General features: G+C 39.2%; 1 protein-coding gene across 6 annotated transcripts in view; it reads right to left on the bottom strand.

Annotated features, from left to right (window-relative positions):
• Window positions 1-727: 727 nt before the first annotated feature.
• The window catches only part of MCTP2 (multiple C2 and transmembrane domain containing 2), a 255,126-nt gene continuing 232,237 nt past the window's right edge, over window positions 728-23,616 (bottom strand). For 4 of the 6 annotated variants that reach the window (XM_081552154.1, XM_081552155.1, XM_081552153.1 and 1 more), the window contains 4 exons: window positions 23,410-23,519; window positions 10,766-10,875; window positions 4,083-4,180; window positions 728-1,891 (listed from right to left, as the gene is read on the bottom strand). In XM_081552154.1, the coding sequence (XP_081408280.1) occupies window positions 1,823-1,891; window positions 4,083-4,180; window positions 10,766-10,875; window positions 23,410-23,519 (387 nt within the window). In that variant the 3' untranslated portion in view covers window positions 728-1,822. Of the gene's footprint in view, window positions 1,892-4,082; window positions 4,181-10,316; window positions 10,876-10,934; window positions 11,672-23,409; window positions 23,520-23,616 lie in introns of those variants that run through there. The other 2 variants (XM_081552157.1, XM_081552160.1) reach the window with 2 other exon arrangements.

Below are 23,616 nucleotides of genomic sequence, written 5' to 3'. Positions count from 1 at the left end.
ACTAATGACGCCTTCTTCTCGGGTGAATTATTTCATTTTGAGATTCTATAGAAAAGAGCAACAATAAAGTATTGGTTCTCCTTTTGAATAAATAAGGGGTTATTTTGCCGCTGAAAGTTTTCATTCAAATGACTGATCAGATCTCACGTGTCTGTTTAAAAATGTCTGACTTAGGTCATTACAAAATGACAGACTGTGATAAACTGGATGGTAGTTGGGAGTGAGACAATGAGGCATTGTTTACACAGGAGATTGAGTAACTGGTTTAACAAAAGAGGTTCTTGGGTATCTATTGTATGTACAACTCAGAGATTTACTGGAGCTTTTATAATTTCTGCAAGGTTCTTTTTCAGCCAGCTTCATTAACTTGAAGTAAATCAAATCATGCAGAAATCTGGCTCAGCGAGAAAGCAACCCAGGAAGATAGAATATGAAGAAAAACAGACACAGGATGATAAGGTTTAGAATCTTTGGCATTTTTCATAAACATTTTGTTTGAAGATTATTAAATTAGAACACAGAGAGAGAGAGAGAGAAAAAAGAAAACCAGTAAAACTCACTATTGAATCAGATCTTTTTACTTCAATTTTTCTTTACAATACATATATTTTTATATATATATGTATATATATATAAAACTGCACATACAAAGTATGTGTCAACAAAATATAGTCTTTACAACTTAAATATCATTTGAACAGAAAGATATTTGCATACATTTTATATATGCACAAAAATTGGGATATTTACTTGGAGGAGGTTACAGTGAAATGGGAAAGTATGGTATACTCAAAAAGACTTTGGGGATTGTACCTTTCTAGGAATGGGGTTCTGAGATATATGTTTTTATTATGTATAGCTTATTTTGCTTAGGAACAAAAGATCCACGTGGATTGCTATAGCATTTTTACTTTCTTAAAAGGGCAGGCAAGTGAAGGGATTATGACATTCAGATAAGCAGCCACATTCATTGGTCCCTTTCTCCTCAGTCTATCTTTCTAAATACTCTCAGAATTCCCTCATTCACCCCTCCCCCTCTTTCTCAAGCTATACTACTGAGATTATATTTGGGAAATAAGCAAAAAGTAACGACAGAAGAAATGGCTATTTGAAGCACCCAAATATTTTCACTGAGTCCTTCACATTTTGGGCAAATGATCTCTCAGAACATTCCAGAGCATCCATTACCAGCAGTGGACCAGGAGGCAGGCTGGCATTCAGCACCAAGCAGCTTACTGAAGTTCTACATCTAGGTCTTTAGTTGTTATGGCTGAAAGATCCCCAAAGAATTGGGATGATCCAGGTAATAATTTAAAAAAAAATCTATTTATAATATACATTATTTGGGTAGATGGTGGCTATCAAGGACTTGTTAACTCAGAGAGGAAAAAAAAAACTATCATCTGAAAGGAGTGTGAGGGTGCGAGTGAATGTAACTGAATCTTGATGCGAAACTGTTAGAGATGTGAAAACAAGTTCAAAGTCACACTTGCATCCAAGTGGCCTCCTGGCTGTTCTCAAGGAGGGTGCTGAGACCCCTGGAAGCTTGCTTTAATCTCCTGTTGGAAGAAGTGATGTTGGTCTTTTACAGTCTCTGGAGTGTTTCCTTTCGCTGGACTGCCTCAAGATGCAAGTCGATTATTCCTGCACACGGATGCACCCATGGGCACGTGCATCTATGCCATGAAGAAGGGGAGGGTAAAGACAGGGCTCCACGCGGCACGCATCTCAGAAAGACACCACGGCTACCACCGAACGACAGAGAACCCCGGTCTCAGTCCAACATGCAATCGGCTGCTGGTGTCCAGAGTCAGTGTGTGTCCTAGAGCGCGCTGCGCTTCTTCCGAACGGGGCTCTGGCTACTGCTCGGCTTCAACTCCGCATACTGCACCTGTGAAAACAGACAGACGTGACGCTGGCGGCTAGGTAACCCTAGCTCACCACAGTGTGTTAATGGCTCCCCGAGGACACAGCAAGGCAAAGGAAGGAAGGTTCAAAGGTAATGAATCATTTTCTAAACACAGGAACATGGAGGGATTAATTGCAGGAAGGATTTGAAGAGTCATGCATCATTTCTTGAAACCAAAATATTAAAAGCAGATTTTTCTAATGAGATGCATGGGTTTCTACCTGCTCGCGGGGCACTGCTAGATTTCAGTTCTGTGTGTGCCCGTGTTCGACCAGGAAAGAGCTTAGTAATGGCCCCTTGGGAAAGTTTATCTTAGTATATGATACAGCAACTTACTACGAATTATTCATTTAGAAGTATCTAAAATCTTGGGGGAAAAAAACTTCTGCCAATTATACCCATTTCTTTTGCCAGAGAGGGAAAGAATGTTGAAATGGATACCAGCCCCAGACTAATAAAGATTTCTCTTAAAAATGGATTTCATTTACAGTATAATGACTAAAACATCTGCAACAAACATGAGTATGTGGGGAGTCCCCAGTGGCCAACTGCCTATTGTGTTATTAGCAAGTGTTCTTGGAGATACACGCAGATCTCACTAGCTTCCTGGGCATCTCCCTCGAATGCTCTTTTGTTGCATCCTCAGTCTTCATGCCAACACCAACTGGATGACCTCACTGAAGGCTGGTCCCCAAACTGTGCACAGACAGTCCTTAGAGGGGGCTTGCTGGGAATTTCCTTTCTTCAAGGATGCAGGCACAAATGCATACTGTGACTCAAGTGATGGTATGTTGCAATCACATTGCTTTGCTGTGTGGGCTTGGATAGGCTGACTGTGGAATGGCTTTGTGTAAAGTATTGTATTACAGACCACATGTGCTCACTATTCTGAGTATTTGTGCCAAATTCCCCAAGGACGTCCTACTCCATCACATAAGCTGAGCTACACTTGGTGGAAAGCAGATATGTGGAAAAGGCATGCTTTCCTTAGAGCTGTTTTGTGAAGGTCCCCTAGGGGATGATATGCCTGTCAATCTTCAAGACAAAACAAACAGGGGCCAGGTTACTATTTTACAATCCTGTAATGCAATGTTAACGAGTAAATTCATATTAATAGAATATATTTTGATAGATAATTATATCATTAAATGAAGGTTAAAGGAAAAAAAGCAACACAGAGTCTATTTTAATCTCTAGAACTTAGAATGAAGGGGAAAGAAACTCTCCGGAGCCTGTCAGCCCTACATCTCTGCACTCCACCCAGAGGTGCTGGGAAATGAATTATGGTACACTGGCCTGAGGATGAAACTGACGTTCAATTTGGGATTCTCTCACATGAGAACTGACTGCGTCTTTGATCGTCCTGATGATGTTTCACGCCACTGTCTCCCCAACTACCTATTCTATGACCTCTGTCCTCCATTAGAGACATCTTCACCTGTGCCCGCCCTCCCTCCTCCGGGTTTACACCAGCCTCATCAGCGGGGGCCTGAACTAGGCTGCTCTATAGACTTTCTGGTGCTGTTGCCTTGCTTAATCTCTACGTAGCCACAGAAACGGGATACTGCTGGACTAAGGGACCATTACCTGTGGGTAATGCTTCTGATTCATCTTGAATTACCGCACGCCATCTCTGCCTTTATGTGTATGAGAGTAAGTGGGAGCTCTGTCCTCAGCATCTCTTAAGTCTTCAGACAGAAGGGGAGAGGGGGGAGGCCCGGGAGATAATCGGGGCAAACAAGGATTGAAAGAATGATCCTCTTGTCCCCTCCTTCCCGGAGAATGCCTGCCATCCGGAAGAAGAAGAAAATGGGCAAGCCTCCCCCCGGCTCCGGGTTTCCTGTGTCCCCACTTGCTGAGCCCATCTGACCCTCTTTGGGGAAGCAAGCACTCAGAAAAAGGACAAACCTCCCCACACTGCAGCCTCGCAGTGTGAGTTCCAGATCATTCTTAAGTAGCTCTTCTTTAGGATAATTTTCCCCCATCATCTCACGCTTTGGACAGAGGTTTTGCCGGCCACCTCTCTGCCAGCCAGGCCTCTTGAAGGATTTTCTGATTCGTTATCTCAGTGACTCACACAAGCTCAGCCCCCTGCTCCTCTGGCTTGGGGTGTGGGGGGGAGGCCAGACTTTGGGGTTGGGGCCCTGGTTGGTGGTGGCCGTTCATTACGTACCTTTTGAACATCAGATGGTACCCTGGAGAGGAAGTCCAGAAGCTCATTATTGTCGATGGCATAGGGGTTTCGAAGCTTCTTAGTGAATTTGTTTATGCCTGGAAAATAGACATATTGGGAGATCTCTTTGTCTGTTGATCTCTCTCCCTATTTGTCTGCCGATCTTTAAAAACTCACCCGACTTGGGGAGGAGAAGCATTCACAAGTAAAAATTAGTGTGAAAATGATCACTGGATCTCAAGTCATGCACCCGTCGCTGTCATGTGGAATCATTCAGAAATGTCTTTTCTTGGAGGGAGAAAGGGGGGGCGGGAATCATTGGAGAGGGGCTGTGCCTTCTTCAGCTGTGAAAATCCCATTACAGTCCCAGCAGCAGGGCGGCAGAGACACACTAAAACTGTGGAGCTCATTGGTTTTTTTGGATGACGCTGATTAACAGCCTCCTCGCCTAGGAAAACGAATGTCCCAGATGGGAAAAGGCCTTCATTAGCCCAAACAAGTCTCTGCTTGGGAGCTGAGGACCAAAGGCAGCAGTGGGAGCTGGAGGGTGGGAGTTGTTTTTTTTTGTTGTTGTTAAAAAGAACCTGCAAGAAATCTATCTCCCCCCTTCCAACTCATTTTCACAGGTTTTCCTTCTCTCGCTGCAGAACAGAACTTGACATGTTGGTCGTACTTTGATGCTGCAGAAAACTGTGAAAAGTTATTATTGGAAAATTATCTTACTCTGGTTGCTAGCTTAATTTATGGACCACAGCGCTGGCGCGTGGGTTTGGCTAGGCCATGGAGCCGAGCTGATTCAGGACAACGGTAATTAGAAGGGGGTGAGACGTTTAAATCACCGACTCAATGGACATGAGTGTGGGTGAACTCCAGGAGTTGGTGATGGACAGGGAGGCCTGGCGTGCTGCAGTCCATGGGATCGCAAAGAGTTGGACACGACTGAGCGACCGAACTGAGACGTTTAAGCTGTCCTTGGTGGGGGCATATGGGCACATCCAGGAAAAGCTCTGCCCAGAGTTCCCTCCCCAGAGGGAGGCACCTCTCCACCATCTTGGTCTCCTACTCTGCTCCTCAGAGCTCTTTCGGGGGGCAGGGGTGTGCCTATATAGCCAGAGCTCACAAACTGTGACCTTTTCACCAAATGTCAACTGCATTTCGTGCTGTGTTTTAGAAGCAGAAAGACAAGGTGGCCTCCTGAAGTTTGGTTACAGAGTGCTTGCTTATCAAGGATGTAACTGAAGTCCCGGTCACTCCCCACAAAGCTGAGTGCTCACTTTGTGTTCTCCCACTAGCGCTTATGCCAAAGTGAAGGCAAGATTTACCTACTCAACAGTCCACCACACAGAAAAGATTTGATGTTTTTCTTCTCTCATTAACTATTACTTTGCTTTCATCTAAGAACTGGAGTTTCTGCGTGCCATTATACCTGACACAAAGTGAAGTCCTAGTGGTTTCTTTAAGAGGGTCAGATTTACATCCACTTGGCAAAGGGAAGCCAGACATGTTCATAAGTCAAGGGTGGCTTGCTGACTGAGCCGGAGAAGACCTCCTGCAAATAACGCCCTTTTTCTCAAGTCAAAGCCTCTCTGTGCCTTCCTTTTTTCTCTGCCCCCACAGCCAGCTTCGTGTTTCTAGCTAAAATTTCCCCCAGTGTTCCTTTAAAACACTCTCCACTGTGTTATTCTAAAGACATTTAATTGTAGCATGGGCTTCTTGGCAAAAGAAAACAGACAAGGCAACATGACGAAGGGAGACAAAGACGTATTGAGAAGAGATATATCTTCTATTGTTAATTATATATAGTGTGAGCATCTGGAGTCTTTACAATGAACAGCCAGGCAGGGATAATATCACTGCTGATCAAAACACTGCATTCTTAGTCACTGAGAAGATTATAAACCTGCCCAGTAGCTCAAATGCACCAATAAGGGCAGAAGGAAGTCCACAAAGAACTCCGACAGCCTCTGTTTGAAAAACACTGTTAGGCTGAAAATTACTAGGAACTCAGACTGCATGCTACAAAAGCACACCTTATCTTTTTAAGGTGTCACACGCTCAAATGTCAGTAATTCTACCGTATTATCTACTGTGTGAAAGCGAGTGTCAACATGGCAGCACAGATCACTTGGTCAGCTCTAAAGAGCAATGGGGCGAGGAAGAAGGGTTTGGGGACGGGCACAGCTGGGTCCCAGGCTGGCTGCACCACGTATTATTAGCTGCGTGGTTTCAGACAAATTATTTAATCTGTGTCTTAGATTTCTTATGTTAAATTCTGAATAATAGAGGCCTGCCTTACATAGTTCCATGGGTTGAAAGGAGAATCACAAAGCATTCTAAAATCTGGAATTTCACCACAAGGAAGAGGGCTAATCATCATTACTGTATATGACAATAAGCCAAGAAAATAAAGAAGGTGGTGATGGAAGAGTATTTATACTAGCAGCATGTTATCACACACTCAATTTGGAAGTTGTGTCTTTCTCCAGTAGCAGGTACCTTTAGATTTTTTTAACCTAAACAATACAAATAGAGCATATATGCTGTGAATTTTTACTCTGTTTTCTTTTAGACAAAGAAAGAAAGTGGAATTTAAATACCAAGGGATTAACATTTGGGAAAGGCATTATCATTTAATGATCATAGAATAGATCAGCAGATTGGCAAGATCCCTCCAGTTTAAAAAAAAAAAAAAAGAAAACACTTGGAGATGAGAGAGGAAAAGCTACCTGGCCGCTTTGCACATGTGGTCAGTAGGGAATAACCACTTGAAGCTGAGTTAGATACAACGTTGTATGAGTGACCGGCATGTAACCCTGACTGCAATATATCGGTGGGAGTGGGTGAGGTGGGGCAGGGGGTCCTTGCTTGCTCCTGTGTCAAACACTAAGTGTCTTACATGTAAGATATACTGTGCTATCAAATGGGGATACAAAGTTAAATAAGTCATAGTTTCTTTTAAGATGCTCAAAATCTGGCTTGGGGAGTTCTTAATCTACTTCAGAAGGCCAGAAGTGGCTCAGATCAGACCTGAAAAACTATATTTAGAGTATCTATGATGAAGAACAGAATGGAAGGAATATGGGAAACCTTCCAAAAGATACAGAAAACCTATGTGGGATCTAATCCTCAAAGATGCCTTGCCTTCTAGAAATACATATGACAAATAAATTACCGAAATTCAGTACCGAAAATTTACAGTTTCCTAGAGAAAATTCTAGATATCCCTCTTAAACCACTTTTAACTTAATTTTCAAAAATTATACTCCCAAATAAGAGAGGTGGCGGGCTCAAAAAATGCCATCTATGAGATCATAGGTATTAAACTTGCAGACTTATCCACTCATAAAATATTTGCCAAGTACTCACCAAAGATCTATTACCCTTGTGTAGCTTCCCTAGGAATTACATGGTAAAGAGGACAGAAAGCATCTTGTCCTTTAAAACCAGTGAAGTTGGTGAATCAAGGAATATTCCCCATGGTCATCATGAAATTAGGCTATTTTCATAGGCTTATGTTAAATAATTGTGCTACTTAAGAAATATTTATATAAAAATGTTATTTGGATGTAAAGAATATGGAAATATAGTGGAATATGTATGTAACTCTAGAGGAACATAGAGTTAAATGATTTTGTTCCAAAAGGTTAAAAACAGTAAACAAAAATTTTGAAGATTTTTATCTACCAATTTTAGGACTCAATGAAAATGAGTAAGTAACTTAGAAATAGTCTTTCTATTTTTGTTTGTAGTCCTTCAGCTGTGCATTTATAACATGAATCATATTCAAAGAGTAAAAGGTCTTGCATGTATTAAGTGGGCTGCTCACAATGACTGTCAAAATAAATACAAACATGTATGTTATATGATATAGGTACATTCAACATATTTGTGATCACACTATACAAGGATACAAAATATCCTTATTAAAACATAATGTAATATAATAATACAGGCTTCCTTGGTGGCTCAGAGGTAAAGAATCTGTCCGCCAATCCAGGAGACTCCAGTTTGATCCCTGGGTTGGGAAGATCCCCTGGAGAAGGGAATGGTTACCCACTCTAGTATTCTTGCCTGTGAAATCCCATGGACAGAGGAGCCAGGTGGGCTACAGTCCATGAGGGTCACAAAAGAGTCAGACACATAACTTGATGAAACAACAAAAATCATAATGTAAATGTATCATAATGTAAAAATACATCATAATGTAATATAATTTAACATCATCATATAATCATTTTCCCCCCAAACATAATTTTTACTGTGTACCTTGGGTAGATTTACCATAATGTGCTTAAATCATTTCTCTATTATTGAACATTTTTGGTTATTTTAAATCAATTTACTACTATAAACAGGCAATGAACATAATTTTTTTTTCACTTCCATACTGAAAAAAATAAAGAAATAGTCTTCTGAGCCTTAATAATATTAAAAGGAACAATAGAAATTTAACACATATAAAGTTTTCTTCTACATGCTAAATTCTCTGCCAAGAATATCATCATGTAAGAGACGTGCAAAGGAAAGCCCTACATCTGTGCTAATAACTAACTTGTCTTCCAAAATAATAAGTCCTAATAGGATGGCAGAATATATTCCATGATAGTATAGCAGGTTTTAGATAATAAGAAGAGGCAAGAGATGATGTTATGGTTAAGGCTTTTGACTACATTATCTATGGTAAACTCATCAATAAACTATAAACCTCTGTCTAGAATCTAAAACTAATGAATGAGACAATATAAAGCTCAAAGGACTACTTTCAGTCCAGGAGAGCATCATAAACTCGATGCTATTTCATAATTTCATCCATAAGCTGAACAATAAATAGAACAATGTCTTATTAAGTAGATGCAAAAAGTTAATGTTGAAAGCTGTCAAGAACTTGGGAGGATAAAACTAGAGGTCAAAGGGATTAGGAGTAAATTGAAAGGGATTGGAATCCCGAAATGGACAATCTAAGGAAGAAATACAGTATAGTCTTCTTTGTCTAGGGTGAGGTGCAGGAAAGCATTCTGTACCAGAAGGATGAAGAAATAATAGGCAATGGTGTTTACCAAGCTGACCATGCTGTCGTCTTACATCACCTTAGAAATGAGGAAAACACTGGCCAAATGACTGTAATTTTGGATTGAATTCTCATTAGGGACAGATCATAAAGAGTTTCAAGATTTGTGTTTTAAATGTGGAGAGTAAATGGACTGAGAAACTAGTACAAAAAAAAGCAAGAAAGAATGAGATTATTCAGTCTATACAGATAACATTCAGTATATGAGTATTCAAGAAAATGCTTCTTATAAAATACATATTCCTTCTTAATCAATGGGCCCCTGAAAAGCTCCATGTTCTTTTTCCTAAGGGTCAAATATGGGCCAATGTGCTAAAAGTAAAAAACACAACAGAGGAACAAAAACTAAGCATGGATATGACAACTTTCTCAAATAGTGAGCATCATCTAGTATTAAAACGGACCCCTGAAGAGGAAGTTAGAAAATCTTTTCCTTTTCTTGAGCTTGTTACAAAGGAGAGAAACTTTATGTGACAGAATTTTCTCTTCCTGGACAAAACAGAGAATGAATGGATTATGCTCTATTTCAGAAATGTATGAGTTATTCTATTTTTCCTATGACTTTTCCCATTTCTGCATGTCCAGGTTTGGCCTTTCTCATCAGCAGGATTCTACCTTTGTGGGTTTCTTTGGAAATGGCCTACAATTAGTGGTTTTAGAAATATTTTATAGCTCCCCCTCACCCTGGCATTTGCAGGCTTTCAGCTTTTGCTTAAAGAGGAATGTATCTCAACTCACATATTTGTAGCTCCCCTGAACCTCTTAACACCTGCAGATCCCTAGAGATGACTATGGTTAAGAACTGAGAAGTGGTCACAGGAGCCAAGCCATGGAAAACCAGAAGTGAGAGATTCTTCCAGAAGAGGGGTGACTGCTTAATTAACTGCAATGTAGTCTCCTTATATCAACCCAGTGCCCACCCAGCAACAGACACAAATATTCACAAAGCTGCTTGTAATTTTTCCCAGTGTTAGCTTGAGTAGTAAGTCAAGTCCTGAAATTTATTTCCAGTGTGCCATTTTTGTTTCTACTCTTTAAAAAGCAGCTGAACTTTATATAGGCTTACCATTTCCCCTGGTAAATAATAGCTTTCCCTTTCCTGTCAGGCACTGGTTAGGTGGTCACGGTGTGCCCCTCCCTTTCACCTCACTGCTTCTGGTTTTAAGTTTTGGGTTAGGTTTTTTTTTTTCCTTCCAGGGGAGATGAAATGTCAGGAGCAGCCTAGCAGTGGCTAGATGTACTTTTATAAATACAGGGCAAGATGCAGGTGTTTGCTCACTGTTTGAATAACAGTGTTTCCTGAAAGTTACTGGGCCACAACAGTATATTATTCAGGAGTATTTATGACTCTGAAAGCCCAAAGGGAAATAGCATGCACAATCACATTTTTATTTGATTGCAATTATGCAAGAGGCCTATAAGCATCTATGCTGACCGTTCATGCCACTGGCCTTTTCAGGGAGGTCCTGGAAGTTTTTGATCCCCAAATGCTTTTCTTAATCTCATGTTTAATTGCCAACAAAAGCACATTTAAAGTTTATAGCTGCACTTAAAAAATGAGTAATTGGTTCTTACCTGGAATTGATTGCTAGCAAAAGGACCGTGCCAAACTTACCCCAGATTAAAATGATGTACCGGAGTGGAATGAAATACAATGTGATGGTGGCAACTGCCAGTATCAAACAGGCCAGGAATGAAAGGAATGGGACCGTCCAGTTAAATGTGCTGTAGACAAACCACATACATGTCATTTTCTCTGATGCTAAAGAAAAGCGGTAGATTCATTTTGCCATGTTTTTATTTCTTAGTTATACACATGAAAAAAGGTCTATTGGAGAAGTTGCTTCTCAAAACTGGGATATAAAAGTCTGCCAGAATGACTGGAAAACAGTTTTGAGGTGAAGGTCACAGACCAATTGCCATTCAGCTCGTCTGGATCTTGGTGACTCGGCCTTCCTGGAACCGACAGTACTTAAGAGAAAACTCTGACTCTCAAAAGTGATTAAACACTGCAACATTGTCATGCAGCTCTGTGAATGCAGAGCTTCAAAATGAAAGGTGAGTTAGGTCACTTCAAAGTCAATATTTCTCTCTCAATTAACACATGCTTGCCAGTAAATATTTAGAGACGGGAGGCTATTATTACAGTGCTCTTGTGTTTTTCTAATAACTTATATTTAGAATTTCCAGACTCGTTGACTCCAGAAGGGTAATGATGCCCTGAAAATGGGCTACGGAGCTTCTGGCTATAAACCATTACACCACCAACCCACCGATAACGCAGGGAATGTTGTCACATATCATTTTCACAGGGACCCTGGCTCCTTTTGTCCTATCTATTGCCTGTTTTGACTTGAGATCTAGAATATGAGATGTGGGACTGAATGTACTGTGGAAATCCTTGCAGAATCCTAGAAAGTAGTCATTAAATCCAGTGCCTTGATGAGAGCTCATGAGTGTCTAGAGTATTCTTCCAGGCATCTTCACTTAACATGTCTGTCTATTGACCCTTTGCCTTGTGCTAGGAATAAAAGAGATGAAAGATTTATTTTTGTTGTCTTTTTTTTTGGGGGGGGGCACATATCAGGGGATTTGGGCCAAGCAGCTTATAATAGTTATTGGGCACTTAGTAGGTGCCACTGTCCTAAGATATATATATATATATATATATATATATATATATATATATATACATACAGAGAGGGAGAGATTGTAATGCTTAACAATAATTCTTTCAAGTAAGGATTATCTCCCTTTTACAAACCAAGGCTGAAGTAAGGATTTGGGGATTAACATATACATAATACTATAAATAAAACAGGCAAACAACAAGGACTTATAGCACAGGGAAATATACTCAGTATGTTATATTAACCTATAATGGAAAAGAACCTGAAAAAAATACATATATATATACACACATATATATGCACACATAGCATTGCAAATTAACTATACTCAATAAAAAATAGAAAAATACAGGAGAAATCAACTTATACCTCAATCTCTTGTTAAAGATTGCCTATGGGCAGATACAATACTACATATGTATGTGTGTGTATTTGCTATCTCATGTCTTTAAATTATAAGCAAAGTTGAACACATTTTAATATGACTGTTGGTCATTTTGATTCTCAGTGATATTCAGCTTATATCCTCACCAAGGCCAACTATTTAAGAAAGTACTTAAGAAAATTTACAAGCAAACTGGCATGGATTTGAGTTCAGGCTCTATCTCTGAAAAGCTGAAAAAGACAGGAAAGTCTTTCAAATCAATCTGAACAATAATTTCTTCTCCACAGAATGGAATAATACTCATAGCATAGAGTTTTGCTAGAATTAGATAGGAACTGGCATTTAAAATAGTTAGCTCTTCATGTACATTACCATATGTAAAACAGACAGCTAGTGGGAAGTTGCTGTATACCGCAGGGAGCTCAGCCCCAGTGCTCTGTGATTACCTGGAGGGGTGGGATGGGGTTGGGGGTAGGAGGGAGGTCCAAGAGGGAGGGGACGTAGGTGTACCTATGGCTGATTCACGCTGTTGTACAGCAGAAACCAACACAACATTGTAAACTGACTATCCTCCAATTAAAAATAAATTTTAAAAAATAGCTCTGGTAACACATGAAAAATAGCTTAGTTTTCAAATTAAATTTTTACCTTAAGTTTATCCAAAAAAAAAATAGTTAGCTCTATTTCTTGCATATTTTAACCACACACACACATAGACGTTACTACTTGTCTGTTTTCCCTGGAGCTTCGTTGCTGGATATTTTCCTCAAATAAGATCTCTTTGGAAACTGAAGAAATCAGTTCTTTGTCATATTTGTTGCAAACACTTTCAGTTTGTTACTTTGTCTTTTAAAACACCTTGTTTATATTTCTTAAAGATAAAAATTATATATTTTACACTACCAAGTTCATCAAAATTTCTACATATATATAGGTCCATTCCTGACTATCAGAGAAGGCAATGGCACCCCACTCCAGTACTCTTGCCTGGAAAATCCCATGGATGGAGGAGCCTGGTAGGCTGCAGTCCATGGGGTCGCTAAGAGTTGGACACGACTGAGCGACTTCACTTTCACTTTTCACTTTCATGCATTGGAGAAGGAAATGGCAACCCACTCCAGTGTTCTTGCCTGGAGAATCCCAGGGACGGCGGAGCCTGGTGGGCTGCCGTCTATGGGGTCGCACAGAGTCGGACACGACTGACGCGACTCAGCAGCAGCATTCCTGACTATTCTCTTCCATAGTAGAACTTCTCAGGAGGCAACTTCACAATACTTGTGAAAAGGTTGTGGAATCCATAATTGCCCCTGTTATGCCAGGGCAAGAAATTTAACCTGCAAATATCTTTGTACAAGAATGCAGAGATGGTACATTAATGTCTGATGCAGTATGGTTTGTAAGTAGTTAAAAAAGAAAATAGATTCAGTATCAAATAATATCTAAATAACATCATAGACAAATAATTTTAGTACCTTGAAAAAAAAAAAAGAGAAAGCTACCACTAAACTGACTTAAAAATAAGAAAACAATAGAGTGTAAAAGATAATGTATTGTAAGAATTCTGGAGGTTACCAACTTCCAAAGTGAATTTCACTCTAATAATTTCTGCCAGATATTAAAATTTTGAACTTCTATATCTGTTATCTCTATGGGGGGCAGAAGATACATATAGCATAGGGCTTCCACAAAAGAAGATTCAAGTAGAAGAACACTGCATAAAACTTACATATTCAGGGTAAGGATGAATTGAGAGACGAGTAGAAAGACAAGAGTGGAAAAGGATGAAAAGAAGGGAGAACAAATCTACCATATACAAATAGATGCGAAGAATTCTCTGCGTCATGATGCTGGTACCAGGATTTGCTGGTACCAGGATTTATCATCCAAGTTTATGCTACCAGTATACTTTAAAAAAAACCTCAGCAAAAACTTAATTAAAAAAAGAGATTCCAGGTTGAATCACCCCAAAGTGACTAGAGCAGTAATCTTCTCTAAGGAAATGCATTATCAACCCATATATCTGAGTATACTCCCCCCCCACACACACATATACACAAGGAATATGAGCTCATAGACAGTTAAAACAGAAAAATATAAATGGATACACAGCATCATGAGTAAGAGCTATCGGAAGTAATAGCAAATACCCAAACAGAAGACCTCAAATTCTGAAAGCAAACATAATACATTAAATAATAACGTTTAATACTTTAGAAGTCATAAAACAAAGGCTTAAAAATATGGTCAAGAAGAGACTGTAAAAAATGACCAAGAAGATCTGAAAACAAAGCAAGTAAAACTTTAAAAAGAAGCACAGTGATTAAAGTTAATCATGCACCATGCATGCATTAAATAGGATTTTAAATACCACAGAAAATAGGGTCGTGCAAGACAGCCCAAAAAAGGACTTAAAAGGCATCACAGCGAGTAGAAAGATAGATGTCAAAAAGAAGAGATATAGAACATAGATTAAGAGGGTTCCTGAACTGACTGGGAGGATGCTAAAAGTAATGGTGAATATTAGACTGTGGAATAGCAAAAAGGTGCTCACTGTTAGGTCTCTATTTTCTGACCATAAAACAATGCAATTAAAACACAGGAGCAAAAAGATAGCTAGAAAATCTTCATATACTTGGAAATTAAGCAATATACTTCATGTCAAGGAACAAATAAAAACAGAAATTAGAAAACAAGTTTTTACTAAATGTGAATTAATAATGAATATCAATACCAAAATGTTGGGCATAGAGCTAAGCACCTAGGAAACTGTAGTGCTTTAAATGCTTATGTTAGGAAAACAGAAAGACTGAAAATAAATGATCTAGCAATCCATCTTAAAAAGTTAAAATAAGAATAGTAAATTAATCTCAAAGAAAGTAGAAGGAAGAAAGTAATAAAGATAAGAGTAGTTTATTAATGGAAAAGAAAACAGGCAACAGGGAGATTAACAAAGGTAATGACAGTTCTTGCTAAAGACTAATATAACTGATAAATGACTGTCAAGAAGGGAAAACATAATTTTAAACAAAAAGAAGTGGACAATGCTAGATTCTACTGTCATTGACGATAAGAGGACTTTTTTATATAAACAACTTTATGTCAAAAAGTAGAAAATTTAAAATGGACAAACTCTTAGAAAATGATACACGAACAAATATGAGAAGAAATAGAATAGCTGAACAGACCTATATATACCACAGAAACTGAATATTTGATTAAAATCTTTCCTGAAAGAAAACTTCAGACTCAAAGACTTAACCAGAAAATTCTATAAAATCTTAAAGGAAGTTACAACACAAGGTTTACACGAACTTCAGATAATGAGAGAGAATACTGCCCACTTATTGTATGAGTCTAGAACCTTCACACTATAAGGAATTTTCAAGAACTATATATCCAATCTCACTGATGAGTAAAGCTGCAAAAATCATAGGCAAAAAAATTGTAAATAAAATCCCACCATATATAAGGAAACTGGATAGCATGATGAAGCTGGTTTCATTCCAGATATGTAAGACTGGTTTAATATTTGAAAATCAACAATAATAATACACATTAACAAAAACAGAAGAACACAAAAACAACCATAAGATTATCTCAATGAACATAACAAAAGTTTGACAAAACTCAACCTACATTCATGATTAAAAAGTCTCAGCAAAATAGGGACAAACAGTAAATTCCTTAAGCTGATAAAGCATCTTTACAAAAACCTAAAGAAAACAACATCAGTAAGGGCAAAATGTTGAAAGCTTTCTCTCTGAAAAAGACAGGAGTATGAGAAAAGAATATTCGCTAATACCACTTCTGTTCAACATTGTATTGGTGTTACTAGCCAAGACAATAAAGAAAACAAAGTCAAATGTATAAGGACTGAAAAATAAGAAAGAAAAAAAATATTCCTAGACAATATGTTTATATAATACAACATCCAGAATAATAATCTTCATATAAAAATTAAGATAACTAAGTTTATCAAGGTTGATAGATACAAAGTCAATGTTGGAAAACAAATTTCACTTTTCTATCCTGTAACAAACAGGCAGAGACAAAATCTGAAAAAAAGAGGCCATTTAAAATAATGGAAACAAATCAAGTACTTCAGACTATATCTCACAAAAATGTGTCAAATATTTATATATAAAGCTCTTAAAGTAGTATTGAGATAAATTAAAGATAGCCCAAATAGATGAAGGAATATATTACACTCATATATTAAAAACGAATTTTATCAAGCTGTCCCTTTTTCCCAATTAATGCAATCCTTATAAAGATCTCAATGATCATTTGCTCGTGTGCAAGTATGAGGTGTGTCACATGTATTTATCTGTTGGATGCTAAAAACGAAGTTATGTACCAGACACATTTGCACACACCATGTCAGATTTGCCCTCCCAACATCCTAGTCAGTGAAGTCATGTATTTTTTCCTAAGCAACCCACAGTTTTAGTAGCAAAATGTTTAAATGTTTCACAGGTTTTAAAAAGTTCAATACACAGAGGAAGAAAGTCAAAGCAATTTTACCAATATTCATAATCATGAAAATTTTTAAGTGATTACTGCAGGCCATCCACTAGTTTAAACACATTACAGGCACTAATTTATCTAATTCTTCCAGAAATGTTATGAATAGGAATTTCTGGTATGTTCGTTCTACAGATGAGAACTTGAGTCAGGAAAGGTAGTAAATGGCCACAAATCACTTCCAGTCAAAGTTAAAGAACTAGGATCTGAATCCAGAGAGCTGCTTCAAGAGCCTACACTTGAATTTCCCTGGTGGTGCAGTGGATAATTCCCCTGCCAACGCTGGGGACATGGGTTCAATTCCTGGTCTGAAAAGCTTCCACATGCCATGGAGCAACTAAGCCCTTGCACAATTACTAAGCCTGTGCTCTAGGGCCTGAGAGCCCCAACTACTGAAACCTGCATGCCTAGAACCTGTGCTTCACAACAAGAGAAGCCACTGCAGTGAGAAGCCCACAAACCACAACGAAGGGTAGCCTCTGCTCACTGCAGCCAGAGAGAGGCTGAACAAAGCACTGAAGATCCAGCACAGCCACAAATAAATACTGTAAAACAGAACCTACATTCACTGCTTGTATAGCAGACATTTCACAAAATGTAAGAAGGTCATTTTACTCATTTAATTCACTCAATATTCCTGCTTGTAAGACTGAGGACTTAATTCAAAGACATTATATAGTGGCTCTGCTATTCAGTCGCTAAGTCGCGTCCAACTCTTTGTGACCGCATGGACTGCAGTACACCAGGCTCCCCTGTCTTTCACAGAGTTTGGACAAATTCTCTGGAAGTTTTATCTTCCAGAGTTCGCTCAAATTCATGTCCATTGAGTCGGTGATGCTATCTAACCATCTCATTCTCTGCCACTCCCTTCTCCTTTTGCTTTCAATCTTTCCCAGCATCGGGGTCTTTTCCAATGAGTCAGCTCTTTGCATCAGGTGGCCAAAGTATTGGAGCTTCAGCTTCAGCATCAGTCCTTCCAATGAATATTCAGGACTGATTTCCTTTAGAATTGACTGGTTTGATCTCCTTGCTGTCCAAGGGACTCTCAAGAGTCATCTCCAACACCACAGTTCAAAAGCATCAGTTCTTCAGTGCTGAGCCTTCTTTATGGTCCAACTCTCACATCCATACATGACTACTGGAAAAACCATAGCTTTGACTATATGGATCTTTGTCTGCAAAGTGATGTCTTGGCTTTTCAATACTCTGTTTAGTGTATTCAATACACAGCTTTCCTTCCAAGGAGCAAGCATCTTTTAATTTCATGGCTGCAATCACCATCAGCAGAGATTTTAGAGCTCAGAAAATAAAATTTGACACTGCTTCCACCTTTTCTCCTCCTATTTGTCATGAAGTGATAGGACCAAATGCCGTGATCTTAAGCTTTTTTAGTGTTGAGTAGGACAGGGAGGCCTGGCGTGCGGCAATTCATGGGGTCGCAAAGAGCTGGACATGACTGAGCGACTGAACTGAACTGAACTGAACTGAGCACTATATTGTTTGTTGTGATCCACACAAAGGCTTTGGCACAGTCAATAAAGCAGAAGTAGATGTTTTCCTGGAATTCTCTTGCTTTTTCTATGATCCAACAGATGATGGTAATTTGATCTCTGGTTCCACTGCCTTTTCTAAATCCAGCTTGAACATCTGGAACTTTACGGTTCATGCTGAAGCTTGGCTTGTAGAACTTTGAAACACAGGAAAACATCTACTTCTACTTTACTGACTACACCAAAGCCTTTGGCTGTGTGGATCACAACAAACTGGAACATTCTTAAAGAGATGGGAATACCAGACCACCTAACCTGCCTCCTGCAAGATCTGTATGAAGGTCAAGAAGCAACAGTTAGAACTGGACATGGAACAACAGACTGGTTCCAAATGAGGAAAGGAGTACATCAAGGCTGTATATTGTCACCCTGTTTATTTAACTTACATGCAGAGTATATCATGAGAAATGCTGGGCCGGATGAAGCACAAGCTGGAATCAAGATTGCTGGGAGAAATATCAATAACCTCAGATACACAGATGATACCACCCTTCTGGCAGAAAGCGAAGAACTAAAGAGCCTCTTGATGAAAGTGAAAGAGGAAAGTGAGAAAGTTGGCTCAAAACTCAGCATTCAGAAAACTACGATCATGGCATCCGGTCCCATCACTTCATGGCAAATAGATGGGGAAACAATGGAAACAGTGAGAGACTTTATTTTTTTTTTGGTCTCCAAAATCACTGCAGATGGTGACTGTAGCTGGTGACTGCAGCCATGAAATTAAAAGACACTTACTCCTTGGAAGAAAAGCTATGACCAACCTAGACAGCATATTAAAAAGCAGAGACATTACTTTACCAACAAAAGTCTGTCTAGTCAAAGGTATGGTTTTTCAAGTAGTCATGTATGGATGTGAGAGTTGGACTATAAAGAAAGCTGAGCCTGGAAGAATTGATGCTTTTGAACTGTGGTGTTGGAGAAGACTCGAGAGTCCTTTGGACTGCAAGGAGATCAAACCAGTCCATCCTAAAAGGAAATCAGTCCTGAATATTCACTGGAAGGACTGATGCTGAAGCTGAAACTCAAATACTTTGACCACCTGATGCGAAGAACTGACTCATTTGAAAAGACCCTGATGCTGGGAAAGATTGAAGGCGGGAGGAGAAGGGGACGACAGAGGATGAGATGGTTGGATGGCATCACCGACTCCATGGACATGAGTCTGAGTAAGCTCCAGGAGTTGGTGATGGACAGGGAAGCTTGGCATGCTGCAGTCCATGGGGTCGCAAAAAGTCGGACACGACTGAGTGACTGAACTGAACTGAGCAGTATATAGTAGCACTAACCCTCAAAACCTTACTAGACTCTTCACTCCAGTTACCATGGAAATACGTCATAGGGCTGGTCTTTCAAAGAACACCCAAGGTTGAAGAACTCTGGTAAGCCAAAGCTTTATATCTCAAAATTAAACAATCTGTTAACCATTTTCATGGACTTCGACGGATTTCCTGACTTGGGAGCTCTCCATTAAATCCTTAGGGAATCCCTGACTTGAACATTTCAATTAATGAAAACATTCAAGGAATCCTCTTCATTCATTCAACTCTTGAGGTTCAGTAACATATCTTAAGAATATCTTTGACAAACTTTCAAAACAAAAACCAGAAGTAACTGTCTCAATATTCAGTAAGGTGGGTACAACTCCCTTCTAGCATTCCTCCTCAACCTGGGCACCACACTGGTTGAGCTTCGTGTCAACAGAGTCATTATTTTCTTCATTTCCTAGGCATGGAAAAATGAAGTCCTTTAACTCTTCTATCCATGCAAACACAGACAAGGGTCATAGAAGCCTGCAGGCTATTCTTTTGTGATTTACCTCACAGGATGCTTTCCTTCATGGTTTTCCCCCAGTTTGTGAACTCTTTCCCCACAACTGGCCTTCTGCCCTCACCCCTGGTCATTCTGCCTTCATTCTCTGTCCCTTTCAACATATAGCCTTAAATATTTATTTGGCTGTGCTGTGTCTTAGTTGCAGCACATGGGATCTAGTTACCAGGTGAGGGATTGAACCGAGGCCCCCTTTATTGAGAGAGCAGAGTCTTAGCCAACAGGCTACAAGGGAAGTCGTTCAACGTGTAATTTTAAACATAAGATACATCAATCTGCCCTTCTGCCTATGCTCACCTTCATCCAAACTTCACTTACCCTGCTTCCTCATCCTTCAATATTTCACAGCATTACTTCAGAGTAAGAGAAGTTCTTCCTAGGAACATGCCTTCTAAGCCTTACTCCAGAACATCTGCAAGGATGACTCCCCAGTCCTAGGTCTACCTTAATCTCATTATCTCCTCTGCAAAGAGATTTCCCTAACCACTCAAGGACACCAGTGTTGTAGCCAACACTTCATAGCAATAGGACAAATAATATACATTACTCTTCTGACCCATCCTGCTTGCTGCCTGGGATAATACAAATGCCATATGCTGAGCAAATATTAGCCTGATGTATACATGCATTTGAAATCTGTATACAATGAGAAGGTAATTGGAGAATGTAGAGAAAAGGAAATACCATTCGCTCCAAGTAAATACAAAATCATCAGGGTCTTCTCTGCCAGTAACAAGGGAAGCCTTGCTCTGAGAGATTCAAGCATGCTTATTTATTCTCTAGTTGCCAAAAGTTGGGTAAAAGTTTTCCTGGTCTTTATGCACTGAGTTACAATGGAATTCCAACAGAGTTACACATGATGTTGCACTTGAATGCCCAGCGGGAACCTTAAGGTCACTGCAATAATGAATGGCTGAAGAATTAATAGGAGTTGAGACTCATGCGCCTTCCTGTGTCACAGCTGGGCAGAACAGTGCTCTGTTCATGGCTGAAAATACGTCTCGAGACATGGCCACCACAGCTGTGCTGGGCACGGCCACTGTCAAAAGGCACTGCAGAGCTGGGGGCCTGTTTAAATCACTCGGCCCTCTTCTCATCAGACACATTTCCTTGACCATTATCAACTGCACAACAGTCACATTTGTCTATTAACAGACATGCAAGCACGGAGATAGTCTTACCAAAGGACACGGCCTTCCGTCCTCAGCCTTGCCCCACTCCACATCCTCTTATCTTCTTTCCTGCCAGTACATCGCTTGCTCACTTTTTTTTTCACTGACTTTCTGCATCCACTCAAGGCCTGTGTGACCTGCCTCACCTCCAGGAACTGCCACATCCGTCCCCGGTGGCACAGACACGCTAATTCCCCTCCACCTCCCTCCATCTAGCACAGTCTTGGGCTTTGAGCCTTTGCACAAAGCCACCCACCCACTGAAGCCCCTATTCATCAGCTCTATGCCCAGCTGGCTCTTCCCATCCTTAGAGATGCTAGTAAGTTGCTGCTTCTTCAGAACTTTCCTCTGCCTCTCTCTCTCCCCACCCCCCCACCCCTGACATCCTTCCGGGGATGTAGTACCCATCTCCACATCCCACCTAGCCTTTATCTAGCATCAATGTTATTTTAACTGTCTTATTAGTGTTCTTTCCCTTCATTGGAAAATAGATTCCTACAGAGAGGAAAGTGGGGAGTACCAAGACATGGGGAGAGGATTAAGAGGTACAATCTACCATGTTTAAAATAAATAAGTTACAGGGACATACAGGTACAACACAGGGAATATACCCAATATTTTATAATAACCTTAAATGGAATGTAATCTATAAAAATTATTATTCTGTACATCTGAAACTAATATACTATTGTAATCAGCTATACCACAATAGAAAAATGAACAAACTATAAAGGCAAAAAAAAACCATACCAAAAAAAAAAAACCAGAGCCCCAGAGGATAATGACACTGTAGTGTAAAGTGAGGCAGGCAGGTTCAAATCCAAGCTCCATGGCTTATTCATTGTGTGATCTGGGCTTCATGTTTAATCATTCTGTGCTTCAGTTTCCTCATCTGTAAAATGGGGATACTAACAATCCTTAGTCTGCAGGGTTGTTGGAATCATTTAATCCAACTTCTTTAAATAACTCCTTAAAGAGGTGGCTACATGTCAAAGACTTAGAACAGTGTCTGGCTGGCACATGACATTAGTTGGTTTCTATTGTCATTGTTATTTTGGATGCATTTCTTATTCTTACACCAAGTCAGTGCCTGAGATTCAAACACTGATAGCTGAATGAGTGAATGAAAAATTATAATGCCCTCTTCATCACTTCACTATTTTTTACTGTCACTTATATTTTTGCTAAGCAATTTTGAGGGTACATTCAGGAATCATTTTTCAATTTATATGAAACCTAGAGAGATGAAGCAGACAGATACATGATCAAAAATCCTACTGCTCCTTAATTTTTCTTGACATTGCTCACGAAAACAACAACGTGTAAATTCAGTAAAAACTCACTAAACTTGTTTAAAGATAACTTTTAACTTGCTTTTTAAGCAAAAGAAACATGTTTTCTATGCCAATAATAAATGGATGTTCAAGGGCAATTTGTTATAATAAGTGACTGAGGAAGAAAATCAGTAACCACAGAAAGTTCCACATTAGCTGTTTATATTTCCTGATGTTAACCACCGCTTATTGATTTCCCTACATCTTCATGGACAAAATTTCACTTGGCTTTTAGTACTAATTTTAATCTCTTCTTTACCCATGTAGTTTCTAAAAATTATGTCCTTTATGTAAAGAAACTAGAATGGCCAATAAAATAAGAACAGTAGTTGGTCTTTTAGAAAGAACAACGTGGCTGGCACAACTCTGGATTTAGAGCGGGGAGCAATCACTTACAATTAAAAAAAAAAAAACTGCTCTGTTCATGGATATCAAATGCAGACCAAGTTACACAGAGTTCACAATGTGTAAAACAATGTAAGCAAAAAAAAAATAAAAAATAAAAACATGAATCACAGAGAGGCTTTCTCAATTGAGACTCCATTAGAGAATTAAATCTATGTTTTAATCTATAGTTTATCACTTAAACCAGAATATTTTGAGAATAAAAAAAGGCACTATTAATAATTATGCTCAGATAACTAGTATAAATTGGGTCATGTGGTCCACCCTTGTGAAGTTGACAAACCTAAAGAACAAACCAACCAAAGTTAAAAGGCCCAAGACTGTTGTGCTTTAGTATTTTCTAATCTTACCCTCCCCAAGACCCTCCCCCTTGCTTGTCCGAGAGCATGGCAGTTTTACTCCAAACACAATAATACAAATTGTAGAACTTACTTTTTAATTCTTTCTCCAAAAGAGGCTAATTCCTCCAAGATGTTTTGAACAGTTGAGACAATATCCTGTACCATGTAGATTCTTTCAATTAAGCCCTTTTTCTCAGATTCCTAAGAAACATAAAAGACTGAACTCAGTTACTTCATTTTTATTGGTCTGCTATAGAAATTAGTATGCCAGTATTATCATAACATGGCTATTAGCAAC

The sequence above is a fragment of the Giraffa tippelskirchi genome, chromosome 12 (assembly GCF_054371585.1).
Source record: "Giraffa tippelskirchi isolate mGirTip1 chromosome 12, T2T-mGirTip1v1.2.pri, whole genome shotgun sequence".
In the NCBI taxonomy this organism is placed as follows: Eukaryota; Metazoa; Chordata; class Mammalia; order Artiodactyla; family Giraffidae; genus Giraffa; species Giraffa tippelskirchi.
Note: the sequence above shows the minus strand (reverse complement) of the source record. Positions and strands in the feature narration are given on the sequence as shown.